The sequence below is a fragment of the Pelobates fuscus genome, chromosome 7, assembly GCF_036172605.1.
Source record: "Pelobates fuscus isolate aPelFus1 chromosome 7, aPelFus1.pri, whole genome shotgun sequence".
Classification (NCBI taxonomy): domain Eukaryota; kingdom Metazoa; phylum Chordata; class Amphibia; order Anura; family Pelobatidae; genus Pelobates; species Pelobates fuscus.
In genome coordinates, this window is record NC_086323.1 from 200218935 (window position 1) to 200233942 (window position 15008).

General features: G+C 48.1%; 1 protein-coding gene across 1 annotated transcript; it reads right to left on the reverse strand.

Annotated features, from left to right (window-relative positions):
* Positions 1–1014: 1014 nt before the first annotated feature.
* LOC134569288 (E3 ubiquitin-protein ligase Midline-1-like) lies at positions 1015–3090 on the reverse strand. Its single transcript, XM_063428206.1, has 2 exons — positions 1936–3090; positions 1015–1545 (listed from the first exon to the last, which is right to left on the reverse strand). The coding sequence occupies exons 1-2, from the start codon at positions 3073–3075 to the stop codon at positions 1015–1017; spliced, it is 1671 nt and encodes a 556-aa protein (XP_063284276.1). The 5' UTR covers positions 3076–3090.
* Between the last annotated feature and the right edge of the window lie 11918 nt (positions 3091–15008).

Here is a 15008-nt window from a genome sequence, read left to right on the forward strand (position 1 = left end):
TGCAGCTTTTTAGTCATACATAGTGTTTCACTGATTTATAAATAGTCATATTATTACTTATATCACTTAGCGCCTTTTTTGCTTGTATATATATATAACTACCAACAGCCTATAACAGATGAGGACCAATATACAACTCTAACCTGCGGGAATCCCATCGACCCATGCGCTGAATAGCAGCATCGGACAGCCCTACCTGCCGCGCCTGCGCATGCAGTAACTACTATGATGACTTTAAACCCCCACTTATCTCATTAAACCTACCATTACCAGCCCGACATCCAGCAATGGCTGCAGGGAAGCATTCTTCATGCACTGATCTCTCAATCCCTGGATACAGATGCCTGTGTTCCCTGCTCTCTCTCTCTCTCAGTCCCTGTATAAAGCTGTCAGTGTTCCCTGCTCTCTCTCACTCAGTCCCTGTATAAAGCTGTCAGTGTTCCCTGCTCTCACTCACTCAGTCCCTGTATAAAGCTGTCAGTGTTCCCTGCTCTCACTCAGTCCCTGTATAAAGCTGTCAGTGTTCCCTGCTCTCACTCAGTCCCTGTATAAAGCTGTCAGTGTTCCCTGCTCTCTCTCACTCAGTCCCTGTATAAAGCTGTCAGTGTTCCCTGCTCTCTCTCACTCAGTCCCTGTATAAAGCTACACGTGACATTTCAGATACAATGAACTCTAACTCTCATCACAATCAGACAACACAAACTCACACACACAGACACACGGATTGGAATTAAAACACAATCTCTAACATGCAGGATACACGCTGTGACTATAGTTTAATTATAGAGATGTCTGTCTGTATTGAGTAATTCTGCTTTAATGTCAGTAACATTCACCCACAATCACACACAGTGACACACAGAGCAGCTGTTGCTTAGTAACAGGCTCCGCCCATACCCAGGTCAAGTGGGTGGAGCTAACCCTGTTGTGATGCTCCGCCCACACCCAGATCAGTATTACCGTCTCGTGATTCCCACTCCGGGATTAAATCTCTTTAATTAGATTAATAAATATTCAATACATTCTCAGCCAGGTATTATCCCGATATACCCAGAATATAGCATGAAGCGGCTCAGTGAAGGTGGCAGTGAAGGTGTGTAAGTGTCTGATGGGGTCACACAGGTCATAAAAGGACAGCCGCCCGGCCTCGTAGTCCAGGAATATCCAGAATCTCCGGCTGGAAGGGGGGAGGGGAGGTAACTCGATTACTTTACTGTCATGTATCACATAATACTGATTATTAAAGCTCCTCCACAAACCCCAGGACTTGTTATTACATCCAATCAGTGACTTATCTCCTTCCCTGGCTATACTGCGATAGGCCATCCCTACCGCCCATCCCCCTGATTCACTGCCCCCCACTTCCCAGTAATGTCGCCCCGAGGAGAAACTCCTGGAGCTTAAAACCTGCTCAGACTGAAATCTCTCTGGTGTTACTGGGCGTCTCTGCTTTATTCCTGACCAGGATACAGTTTTCATATCACCTGATACAGTTACATCATTAGCAGCCGTGTTTACCCCCAGTAACATGTCTGAAGCCGTGTTTACATCCAGTAACATGTCTGAAGCCGTGTTTACCCCCAGTAACATGTCTGAAGCCGTGTTTACACCCAGTAACATGTCTGAAGCCGTGTTTACCCCCAGTAACATGTCTGAAGCCGTGTTTACACCCAGTAACATTTCAGAAGCCGTGTTTACACCCAGTAACATGTCTGAAGCCGTGTTTACATCCAGTAACATGTCTGAAGCCGTGTTTACATCCAGTAACATGTCTGAAGCCGTGTTTACACCCAGTAACATGTCTGAAGCCGTGTTTACACCCAGTAACATTTCAGAAGCCGTGTTTACACCCAGTAACATGTCTGAAGCCGTGTTTACACCCAGTAACATGTCTGAAGCCGTGTTTACACCCAGTAACATGTCTGAAGCCGTGTTTACACCCAGTAACATGTCTGAAGCCGTGTTTACCCCCAGTAACATGTCTGAAGCCGTGTTTACCCCCAGTAATATATTAGCCGGTACATGGCGCTGTCTCTTTATTGATTGGGTCACAATCCCAGCTAATCCTGAGTGTAAGGTCACTGAGATCAGACCCACATCCAGATCCCCTACAGCACGGACCTTGTTATCATCTCTCTCTCTGTCCTCATTATCTCCCTCCTCAGTATCACAATAGTCAGCGCTGTCTGATTCCCGTCCTTGTAAGACAGTTAATGGGTCCATCATGTTACACAGCTCCTCAATGTGACCCATCTTCCTGGACAGATCCTCCTTCTTTATTTCCAGCTGCCGGATTAGATCTGAGACTCGGAGTGAGACCTGCTCTTCCTGCCTGGAGATCTCACTCAGGACTCGCTGCTCTAGAGCTTCCAGCTGTTCCCTGATGCCCCTAATCAGGGCAGTTACTTCCTCTGTTACCCCAGCTGCTTTACCTGACACTTCTCTCCTGAGATCCTGCAGGCTCTGGACTCTTTTCTCAGCCTCCTCTCTCTTTAAGGTCAGTTTCTGCAGAATATTTCTCAGTTTCTCCTTCTTCTTCTCAGAGGCCTCATTCAGAGTCTCCACCGCGTGTCCCCTGTGCTCTCCGGCCAGACTGCAGGACACACAGATACAGGCAGCATCCTCAGAGCAGTAATATTTCAGGATTTCCTTGTGGACGGAGCATTTTCTGTCTCCCAGTGAAGTGGTGGGTTCAGTTAGGACATGTTCTGCTGACTGGCTGTGTTTCTTTAAGTGTTTATTACACAGAGAAGCTTCACAGTGCAGACATGTTTTAGCAGCCGGTACCGGAGAGTCACAGTAAGTACAGGAGATCCCAACCTCCTCCTGCTCTGGGTGAGTAGATAGGAAGCTCCCCACTATGTTACGCAGTGTTACAGCTCTTTGCAGGTCTGGTCTTGTGTTAAATAATTGTCTGCATTCAGGACAGGAATATCCTCTCACCCCCTGTGTGTCCAGCACATTGTCAATGCAGACCCGGCAGTAGCTATGTCCACATGTCAGGGTTACAGGATCTGTATATATGTTCAGACAGATGGAGCAGGTCAGCTCGTCTCTCAGATCAGCAGACGCCATCACTGGAAGCAGGAACAAGAAACGAAACTTAATGTTTGTCATTTCTCAGAAATCAGTGAGTCATTGTATACTATATTCCACACCCAGGGGGAGGACAGTTTGTATCAGAGGATTTAACTTCCTGACTGTTAACCCTGAGAGTTCCTGATGATCTGTCTTTTCTATAACACAATATTCAGAGCGTATAAACTGTAATGAATTGTCGTTCCTTATTGTAAGTTTATTTTCTATAGAAAGCTCTAAGTAACGTGTTACAGTGACAGTAACGGCTGCAGGTCATTTTAATGGATTCTAACCAGAGTCTGCAATGCTCTAACCGTCGTTAGTCTCCAAACAGTTCTGATTACGGTGGGACTCTCCCTATTTGGTTCATCGGTGTCCTGCATCTGGGGGGCTCTAGGGAACTTTCCCCAGCCAGCACTGAGTGAGCCATTATTGGACACATTCACCCACTGTATTGAGGGCACCAGGACCATGGAGAGAAAGCTTCAGCTGTAATAATACAATAAGCTGTAATAATACAATGAGCTATAATAACTGTAATAATACAATAAGCTGTAATAATACAATAAGTTATCATAACTGAAATAATACAATAAGCTGTAATAACACAATAAGCTGTAATAATACAATAAGTTATAATAATAATACAATAAGCTGTAATAATACAATAAGCTGTGATAATATAACAAGATGTAATAATACAATAAGCTGCGATAATACACTGAGCCGTAATATTACAATAAGCTATAATAACTGTAATAATACAATAAGCTGTTATAATACAATAAGCTGTGGTAATACAATAAGCTGTGATAATACACTGAGCCGTAATATTACAATTGTCCCTCCGTCACATGCTGTCACTGTCTGACTACACATTACGCCTTGCTGTACTAGGAGTGGAGAAGTACAACAACCCATCAATACGTCTTATTATCGAAGTATTTAGATGTAATTAGATTCTGAGATCGTTTATTCAGGGCCCTCTTCACCTCCTGCTCCAGTATGTCAAACAATGTTAGAATAAAATGTTTGTCTTGTTTGCCTATTATACTGTGCTGTGGACTATGTTGGTGCTATATAATTAATTGTAACTGTACTTTGTCTCTATCAGTGAAATTAAAGGACCACTATAGTGCCCCCACCCTCAGGGACCCCCTCCCGCCGGGCTCTGGAGAGAGGAAGGAATTAAAATCTTACCTTTTTCCAGCGCTGGGCGGGGAGCTTTTCTCCTCCTCTCCTCCTTCCTCGCGACGCAGGAGCCGCGCGCGCATTCAGCCGGTCGCATAGGAAAGCCTCTGGCGTCTTCTCACTGTGATTTAATTAAGCTGTAGTGGTCTGGGTGCCTAGAGTGGTCCTTTAAGCATGAAAGCCTTTCTATAAGCATGGCGCGGACAAACCATCGCTATGAAGTAAGGTGTGTGCAAACACTAAAAGCAGAATATCTGCAGGGTAGCCCCGTAACACAAATCAAATACAGACTATCGATAAAAGGATATATTAATGAGAAGGCAAGACACATATTTCAGGAAATAAAAAATCCTTTATTATATTCCAGTGTGAATTCTCCTGTCTCCATGTCTATTGTTTGTTCCTCCCATTATCACGAATGCATTATGCCGAAAACCTATCGATAGTAAAGGAAAGAGGTCCAGGCACTCCTTGGTTCAAAATAGACAATTTATTAGAACCACAGCAACGTTTCGACCTTTTCGGTCTTTTTCAAGCTGACAACTACATCAACTAACTCAGTATATATAGGTAAGTTATACAATTTAATAAAATACAACACATATGTGAACGAGTATGCAAGACAAATGACAGCTGTGCTAGTAATGAGCTTAAATGAATAATCAACATAAATTAATGCAAAACAGCTACTGACCGTGTGTAGGAAGGACCGCCAAAAAACTAAGTGTAACGGCACCCCCAGGCATAAAAGGGGTTAAACTGCCGTTTAGTAGATCTTCCCTTCCTGAGACACAGGCACAGCTACTGTAGAACCCCAAACTCCCGAACAGGATACAAAGTAGCACTCCAAACTCCCGAACTGGAACCTCACGAATAGCTGCTAGCAGCTGAACAGGAAAAGCACCCCAGCGGCTTACACTCCTTGCAATCAGTATCTAACAGCATACAGTAAATCACCCAAAGAATGAAACAAGGCTCCGTGTTGAGGGTCCAGTGGCGAATACGGGGGGGCGGCAACGGGGCAATTGATTCTCCCCTGCCAGCTAGTGGAGGGCTGGCACTGTCCAAGTGCCAGCCCTGAAATGTGCCTGCGGGGAGGGAGTGAGAGAGGACCCGGGAGCTCTTACCTGCAGCTCCTCTGGGTCCTCCTCTCGCGAGCATGGAGTGTTGCCGCGGTTACCATGGCAACGCTCTAAATCTCGCGAGAGTGAACTCTAGCCCTGGAGCTACGGGCTAGAGTTCACTCTCACCACTGGAACCACCAGGGAATCCCCATCGGACCACCAGGGATACAGAAATGTCCCCCCTCCTCCCAGTAAAGTAAGAAGGGAGGGGGGACATAGAATATTTATTTTATTAAATAAATAAAAAAGCCTCCCTACCCTCCTTCCCCTCATACACACACACTGCCCCACAAACACTGCCCCCCATACACACACTACACACACTGCCCCACAAACACTGCCCCCCATGCACACACTACACACTGCCCCACAAACACTGCCCCATACACACACTACACACACTGCCTCACAAACACTGCCCCCATACACACACTACCCACTGCCCCACAAACACTGCCCCCCATACACACACTACTCACACTGCCTCACAAACACTGCCCCCATACACACACTACACACACTGCCCCACAAACACTGCCCCCATACACACACTACACACACTGCCTCCCCATACACACACTACACATCCATACACACACTGCCCCACAAACACTGCCCCCCATACACACACTGCAACTCACACACACACACACACACACACACACACTGCCCCCTAACACACATACTGCAACCCAGACATACACTGCCGCCCTCACGCACTCGCACACACACTTCACCGCTCACACACACACACACACACACACACACTGCACCTTTCACACACACTTCACCCCTAACACATACCACTGCTCCTATTCCCTATATCCCAGCAGACCCCAGGTGAGTTGTCAAACTGTTCTTAAATGGTTTGACTACTTACTCTGGGATGGGATCCTGGCACTACGGGCGCCATAGTGGTTATTGTGCCTGGATTATTTCTTTAATCTACAAGTGCCCCTCCCGAGATCAGGCACTGGATCCGCCACTGTGAGGGCAGTGATGTGTCAAGCAGTGATCTCCTTTATTCAGGGCTACCTGCCCAGTATATATGCAGGTCTCCCACCTGGTGGACACTCCCCTAGGGTACCAGATGGAAGACTGTGACCAAAAGGATACAGTAGCCAATCACATACATACACAGTCAAACACTCCCACAATGACATAACAATCCCTCCTCTATATCCTGGAGATAATTGGGAAGTAATCCAATTATCTCCAAGGACAGAGGCAAAATTCTATTAAGCACATTGCAGTAAAAAGACATTAAATTACAATAAAATACACAAGGTTACATTTACTACATTTAAACACATGGCAGTAAAAACACAAAAAATACACAAATGTTATAACTACTGCATAAAATATATACATGCAACATATCCCCAGATAGCTTAGGTCTGAGCGCACATTATTACTGAATGGCGCTCACACCACACACATACAGTTCAATTGCCATTGAGCCAAAGTCTTTTATTACACGAATATGCTCCATGGCATAGCTATCAGGGTTAAATGAGTTCATTCAGTAAATCCATGAATGAACTGGCCGCATGTAAACTGCAGACTGCTGCCATCCAGTGTTCAGTATGCAAAGCCGCGGCCACCCGGTATAGTCAATTAAGCTGCGGCTAACCGCAGCTACTGGGCGGGCAATTGGCGGCACTCGCCGGCTTCTGGGCGGCCAATTAACGGCGCCTGCCAGCTAACTGCGGCTCCTGTGAGGCCAATTGACAGCTGTTTGTTCGGTAGATAGAATTTACCGAACGCCCGGGCTGAAATACATGAATAGACCTTCTGCATAGGAAAATAAAGTATTTAAATGCCGGTCCATAGTCAAAAGGCAGCAGGCGGGCAACCAGGCTCCTCCAATGCACAGTGGCGAGGTTGGTCTCGTCACACCAAGTTTCCCTGTAGACATCGCGTTGGAACGCAAACTGCATTCCACTATTGTTATCTGAAACACTATCGATGTCTGAATTTTTATTGTAATTTATGTTTATATATCTGTATCTATATAAATAAAAACAAGAAGTGCTGTAAATGGATGGAAAGATGAAAAGATTAAATTTATATAAAGTTCCAGCGTTCTCCCGACTCAGAATGAATTGTAGAAGGATAGTTTAGCGCCATTTCTCCCAGTTTCCATTACTTCATGATTAACAGCTGTGATTTCTGTATTTCAGACGCTAAATGCGGACGAGCACAGCGGTCTCGAGCTGCGTTATAGCGTCATTCTACTATGGGTTTACTCATTAACGTGACTTTGTTAATGTTATTTTTTTATAATAATTAAGGAATTAAATAATTCCTCTGCCTTGAATCTATCTCCTTTTGATATAATCAAACATAGATATGTGGGAAGATGTTATGTTACTTAAAATAAAATTGTAGTGGAGGGCAGTATTAGAGACCACAATCTCCGCTGGTTCCACAGGTAAATCCACAGTCAGCGCTGAAAAGTAAGGCAAGTCCCCAAATCCTCCCAATAACCGGACGAAACACAGTTTGGGAGTCAACTAACTCGCTTTATTCACAAGCTGGCATATTTAAGCAGTTCCCCATGCAAGGGGTTTCCATACAGATAATTCAGGGGATTTCTCCCAACATGCATTGTTCTTCTCCCAACAGGCATTGCTGCACGAGAGGGATACTCCCACTAAAATGGACGATTAAGTGGATTATCCCCTCGTGCAGCAGAACCGACAATTTACTTTAAAATATATATTTTACACAATATTCGGTACATTGAGATGACCGAACGTTCGGTAGATAGCTGGGGTCTGAGCGCACCTTTTGTGAGAATACCGCTCAGATCCCAGCTGAAATGACCGAACGCCGCACAAATACAGTTTTGCATAGAAGTTCCCCTCAATCTGTCGAATGTATTTAGGGGAACGATTCTACCGAAAACCGGGCTCCCGAATGGCCTGGAAGTGCAGCGGTGTTCGCATCATCGAGTAGCCGTTTTTAGTTCCAGGCACTCGGCGACCAAACACCGCTGCGAAATAGACGAATCCAAGATGGCCGACCGCCGCATGGTCGGTAGTCGAACGACGGCCACCCAGGATAGTCTATAATTGCTGATTGCAACATTGTTGCAATCGGTTAACAAGTGCCACACGACCCTAAATGTGTGATCTACCAGGGGGGCCCGTATTCGTTTGGCGAACGGCTTAGATCGCCGCTGTTCGCCGAACGAAGTACTTGTATGCTGGTAGCTTACGGCTGCCTGCATGCGAATCACTATAGCATAACATACACACAGCAAGTATACACGGCACACAGTACAGCCTACAGACCACCTTCCCATATTATAGTTCAGAAGTGGCTAGGTTTGCCACAATGCTCCCCCAGAACCAAGCCGGCATACACAGTCTGATCCCAACGGATCGGCTTGGGGAGGTCCGGGAAAGTACTCACAGATCACTTTTCAAGTTCAGTCTGTCTGGATAACCCGTCGGCGTTACCGTTTTGTTTCCCTGGGCGATAGTGTATTGTAAAGTCGAAGGGCTGCAGCGCCAAACTCCAGCGCAGCAGCCGGGCGTTATCCCCAGCTACACGGTTAAGCCACACCAACGGGTTGTGATCTGTGAGTAGGGAGAAAGGTTGTTGTGGCGGAACCCACCTCGCCACTGGACATTGGAGGGGTCTGGCTGCCTGCCTCTTACCCGCTGACTATGGCCCCTGGAAAACTGGTACATTTAAAGATTTATATTTGGGCTTGTTATACTGTATATTGCTGCTACTGGCCCTTTTAACAGCATCTATGGACACATTGGGACTTTTGGGACTACTGTCCCTTTAAGACTGTGAAGCATATTCTAGTGTACTGCCTGTAATATTATATATGTATTTATATATGTGTTAAGTTTATCCTGGGTGATTTGTATGCAGCATTCATCTGATTGTTCGGTAGAATCACTCCATTCAGTATATTGAGTGAAACTACCGAACAACCAGACCACCCAGGAATGAGTGTGCCTCCAATTACCGTTTGCAACAATGTTGCAAACGGGTAATTGGCAATCAGTGCAGTGTGGTCTGTGTCCTCTGGGTGGCCGCCATTCGGGAGCCGAACACGTGGCGGCGGCCATCTTAAACTACCGAACAGCGGTGTTTTGCCGTCGAGTGTCTGGAACTGAAATCGGACACTCGACTAGGCAAACACCGCTGAGACCTCCAGACTTCCAGGATTTCGTGGGGAAACTACCGAACGGCCCGCCGTTCGGTAGAAAGAAACTCACGAACTAGGGGATTCATGCGAATCCCCCTTAGTCTCTATAACACCAGTAATTCGTCTGTTTCATTACCTTTTCTGTGACCGACCGCAGGGCCAAAATGCATGGAACTGTTTTCGGATACTTTACCCATGCGGTTGGTCAAATCTTTGGAACCCCATATTTACCGAACTGTTCATCCGAATGACTTGAATTTTGGATATGTTTCCCCCCTGAATAAGGGCTATCCAGCGATGCTGGATTTAAAGGTGTACCCCCTGTTTTTGGGGTACATCCAGGAATTGGGGAAAAGTGTGTAATGTATAATTGGGTTAAGTATTATCTAAGGGGAGGAGATGTGTGGGCTGAACCATGTATGTGATTGGGTATTGTATGCCTCCCCCTGGGTGGGGACTGTGTGTGTATTATTGTAATAAAAGCCAGGCTGGATGAGCCAGTCCAGAGTTCCTGTTTTACCCTCAAAGTGATGTGTCGTCTCATTATTGGGGGAAGGATTTATTGCATGCTGTTCCAGTTGACTGCTAGGAGTACAAGCCTATTCGTATGGTTCCTATTCAATGGTCTACAGCATTCATATGCTTGGGAGAATTTAAAGGTTTCTCGGATTCGGTGATTGTGGTGTCTGCCAGAGTGCTTGGAGTCCTCAGGAAGCACTAGGAGCATCCATTAACGGAGGTACCAAGTCGGGGTGCCAGGCGATCCGTTACAGTTGTCCATATAAGTACGGCTGTAATTTCTTAAGGGCCCACACCACGGCCAGGCACTCCTTCTCAATGGCGGCGTAGCTTACTTCTCGTGGCAATAACTTTCGGCTCAAGTAAGCTACGGGATGTTCGCCGCCATCAGTTCCAACTTGGCTCAGCACTGCCCCCAATCCAAACATTGAAGCGTCTGTGTGGACAAGAAATCGTTTAGTTGGATGAGGAGCAGCAAGAACAGGCGCATTAGTTAGTGCAGTTTTTAGTTGTTGGAATGCCTGTTCACACTCTGGGGCCCAGACGACCTGTCGAGGAAGATTCTTACGGGTCAAGTCAGTCAGGGGTTTGGCCAGGGCGCTATAATTGGGTACAAACTTTCTATAGTGCCCGGCGGTACCCAGAAATGCTAACACCTGGGTTTTCGTCCTGGGGGTCGGCCATTTAGCTACCGCTTCCACTTTAGCTGGTTCGGGTTTCTGTTGCCCGCTTCCCACCCGGTGGCCCAAGTACTGCACCTCTGCCATCCCTATATGGCACTTACTGGGTTTCAGCGTCAACCCTGCCTCTCCAATGCGATCTAGTATGGCCCCTATGTGTTGTAGGTGCTCTGCCCAGGTCTGACTGAATATAGCTATATCGTCTAAGTAGGCACAGGCGTATTCCTGGAATCCGTCCAGTAACCGATCTACCATCCGCTGAAACGTCGCCGGAGCGTTTTTCATCCCGAATGGCATGACTCGAAATTGATACAAGCCAAACGGGGTGACAAACGCCGACTTAGGGATGGCATCCTCAGCTAGTGGAATCTGCCAGTATCCCTTACATAAATCTATGGTAGTGATATACTGGCCCCGTGCCATCTTATCCAGCAGCTCGTCTATCCGGGGCATCGGATAGGCATCAGACACCGTTTTGTCATTTAGCCTCCGGTAGTCGACACAGAAACGTGTCGTGCCGTCCTTTTTGGGTACCAGCACTACCGGCGATGCCCAGGGGCTATCGGAATGCTCGATAACCCCTAGCTGCAACATCTCCGCTATTTCTTTTTCCATGTGGGTCCTGACTGCTTCAGGGACGCGGTACGGAGTCTGCCGCATGGGTAGCTGTCCTGGGGTTTCAACTCGGTGGGTGGCTAGCGGAGTGTACCCAGGCAAATTGGAGAAGGTAGCCCCTTTAGCTACGGTGAGCTCTTGAACCTGGGCACGCTCCTGCGGGCTTAGCCGCTCTCCCAGCTGAACCCCCTTGGAGGGCTCGGTCTGTTCTTCCTGTTCCAACAGGTCAGGTAGGGGCAAATTCTCCTGATCCTCCGAGGCTGAGGCGCATATCGCCGCCAAGTCCTCTATCCTCTCATGGTAGGGTTTGAGCATGTTCACATGGAGCATGCGTCTCTTCCATACCCCTGAGCAGGGGCCAATCACGTAGGTGGTGTCACACTTCTGTTCCACCACCTGGTATGGGCCTTGCCAGATGGCCTGCAGCTTGTCTGTGCGGACAGGTTTTAAAATCAAAACCTTCTGCCCTACCTGAAAGCTGCGGTCTCTGGCTCCCCTATCGTACCAACGGCGCTGGTGTTGTTGGGCCGCCTGGAGGTTGGTGCGCACTTCCTGAGTCAGCGCCTCCAGACGGTCCCGGAATTCCAGTACGTACGATACAATAGGGGTTCCATCTGGGCTACTCTCTCCCTCCCAATGCTCTCTAATGAGGTCTAACGGTCCCCGTACCCTTCTCCCAAACAGCAATTCAAAAGGGGAAAATCCTGTGGACTCTTGGGGTACTTCTCTATAGGCGAAGAGTAAATGTGGCAGAAAACGTTCCCAGTCTCTGTGGGCCTCTCCGAACGTACGGAGCATCTGTTTCAGTGTACCGTTAAATCTCTCGCATAAGCCATTGGACTGGGAGTGGTATGCAGAATTTACTATCGGCCTAATGCCACATATTTTCCATAGTTGCTGGGTGACCTCGGCGGTGAATTGGGTGCCCCTATCGGATATTATTTCTTGGGGAAACCCCACCCGGGAGAATATTTTCATTAATGCCTCGGCCACCGTCTTGGCATGGATATTCGAGAGAGCTACGGCCTCGGGGTATCGGGTGGCATAGTCCACTACTGTCAAGATGAACCGTTTACCGGAGGGACTGGGTTTGGGTAATGGCCCCACTATGTCAATGGCCACCCTACTGAAAGGTTCTGAAATAATCGGGAGGGGACATAATTTAGCTTTGTGACGGTCACCTCGCTTGCCTACTCGCTGACATATATCACAGGAGGTGCAGTATTGTCTTACATCTTTAGAAATCCCTGGCCAGAAAAATGCATGGGTTAACCTATATCGGGTACGAGTCATTCCTAGATGTCCGGATAAGGGAATATCGTGAGCAATCCTAAGTAGCTCGGGACGGTACTTCTGGGGAACCACTAACTGTTTGGTGGTCACTGTGACGGACCCTCCCACTCCCCGTTCTGCAATGTGGTATAGTAGCCCCTTCTCCCAAGTATACCGCTCCCCCTCTGTCCCCGCTTGGTTAGTGTGTACCCTGTCTCTGTACACCTGCAATGTGGGATCTGCCTTTACTTCGGCTCCAAACTTAGCTGGGGTATCCCAGGACATACGTGTCGGGTGAGGGTCTTGGTCTCTTACCTGAGCCTCAGAGTGTGTAGGTGGAGCCGTGGTGCGGGCCTGTTGCCGGGTGGTGACTGGATGGGCTTCTTGGTAGGGAGCCTGTGGGACAAAAGCAGATGTCATCTGGCCCAAGTCACTCCCCAGTACCACATCCGCAGGTAGGTTTTGCATGAGATCTACTTCCACAACCCCCTCCCCCACACCCCAATCCAAATGTACTTTAGCAGTGGGCAAACGGTACACTGCTCCCCCTGCCACCCTCACGGCCACTGATCCACTAGTGTGAGCGGACCCGGACACTAGGTGGGGTGCGATCAAGGTGAGCGTGGCTACGGAATCTCGGAGCCCTTGTACTTCTTTCCCCTCCAGCGTCACCAGCTGGCGATGATGCTGCCTGTTGTCAGTGGCTCTGACCGACATCACCTCGTGTAATACCCCTAGTGGTTCCTCGGGTTGAACACTCCACATCTCTTGGGCCGCTGGTTCCCGCTGATAATAATGTGCTGCAGCCCTTGGTGCGGGATTCGGTCGGGTTTGGTTCCAGGTGGGTCTGCCACGATTTTGGGTGCATTCCCGGGCTATATGCCCCCACTGTTTGCAAGAGTGGCACTGGATATTGGCACGTCCATTGTACCGGGAGGCGGGTGGTATATTCCCTGGGGCCGTGCGAAAAGGGGTTGTAGTGGGAACCGGGGCAATAGGAACGCTGGGTGACCCTGTGGGTCACGGGTAACTCTTGGAGAGGGTTATCTGATGCCTTCTTGCATCAAAATGCTGGTCGGCTAATTGTGCCGCCTCGGTTAGGGTGAGAGGTTTCCTGTCTCGCACCCATTCTTGGGTCACTGGAGCCAACCCGTCGAAGAATTGCTCTAGCAGCATTAACTGCCGCAATCCTTCCATGGTAGTGGCTTGGCTCGCTTGTATCCACCCTTGGGATGCTTGGTCCAGCTTGTGTGCCCACTCGGCATGTGAGTCTTTATCTGGTTTCTTCAGATTTCTAAATTTCCGCCGGTATGCCTCTGGGGTGATGGCATACCTTTCCAGTATCGCTCGTTTCACTTTCTCATAGTCCTTGCTGTCCTCGCTGGGTACAGCGCGGTATGCGTCAGCTGCCCGCCCTGCCAGTCTACTTGCCAGCAGGGGGACCCACGTTGCCCGTGCTAAGTCATGTAAATCACACAGCCTCTCAAAATCTTGTAAAAACCCATCGATTTCTTCCTTCTCCTCGCAGAATACTTTAAATGCTTGATAAGGAATTTGGGGTTTTACCTGGCTGTGGGATGACTCCGTCGTGGGCTCTGCTCGAGATGCTGTATACTGTGGGCTGTGTGCCATCACGTACTCCTGCACATTCGCCATTACTAGGTTGAACATGTCCACTGATATAGGCTGTGGTAGAAATGCCAGCCTGGTCCTCATTTCTCTCTCGTAGAGAGTTTCTTCCATGACTGCTGGGGGTGTAGCGCTGCGGGCTTGGTCTCCCTCCATCAGCTCGGCAATTAGTACAGCCTTGGTTTTGCTGCTGGCTACTTTACCCCTGGCTTCCAGTAGTTCCTTTAACGTCTGTCTCTTTAGTTTAGAATAATCCGTCTCCATTCACTTCGGTAGTCGGTTCTTTCGTTGAATTCTGCTTGCCATTCCCTTTTCTCATTCGGCAGTTGCAATTTGCACGAATTGCGCTTTTTCGGCTGTAAGGTCGGATCCCGTCGCTTGCCACCAATTGTAGCGGAGGGCAGTATTAGAGACCACGATCTCCGCTGGTTCCACAGGTAAATCCACAGTCAGCGCTGAAAAGTAAGGCAAGTCCCCAAATCCTCCCAATAACCGGACGAAACACAGTTTGGGAGTCAACTAACTCACTTTATTCACAAGCTGGCATATTTAAGCAGTTCCCCATGCTAGGGGTTTCCATACAGATAATTCAGGGGATTTCTCCCAACATGCATTGTTCTTCTCCCAACAGGCATTGCTGCACGAGAGGGATACTCCCACTAAAATGGACGATTAAGTGGATTATCCCCTCGTGCAGCAGAACCGACAATTTACTTTAAAATATAT

Coding starts and splice junctions, on each gene's coding strand:
- LOC134569288 (XM_063428206.1), bottom strand. CDS start 3,075: ATGGCGTCTGCTGATCTGAGAGACGAGCTGACCTGCTCCATCTGTCTG. Junction 1,546..1,935: donor CAGACATGTTACTGGGTGTA/AACACGGCTTCA, acceptor TTACTGGATGTA/AACACGGCTTCAGACATGTT.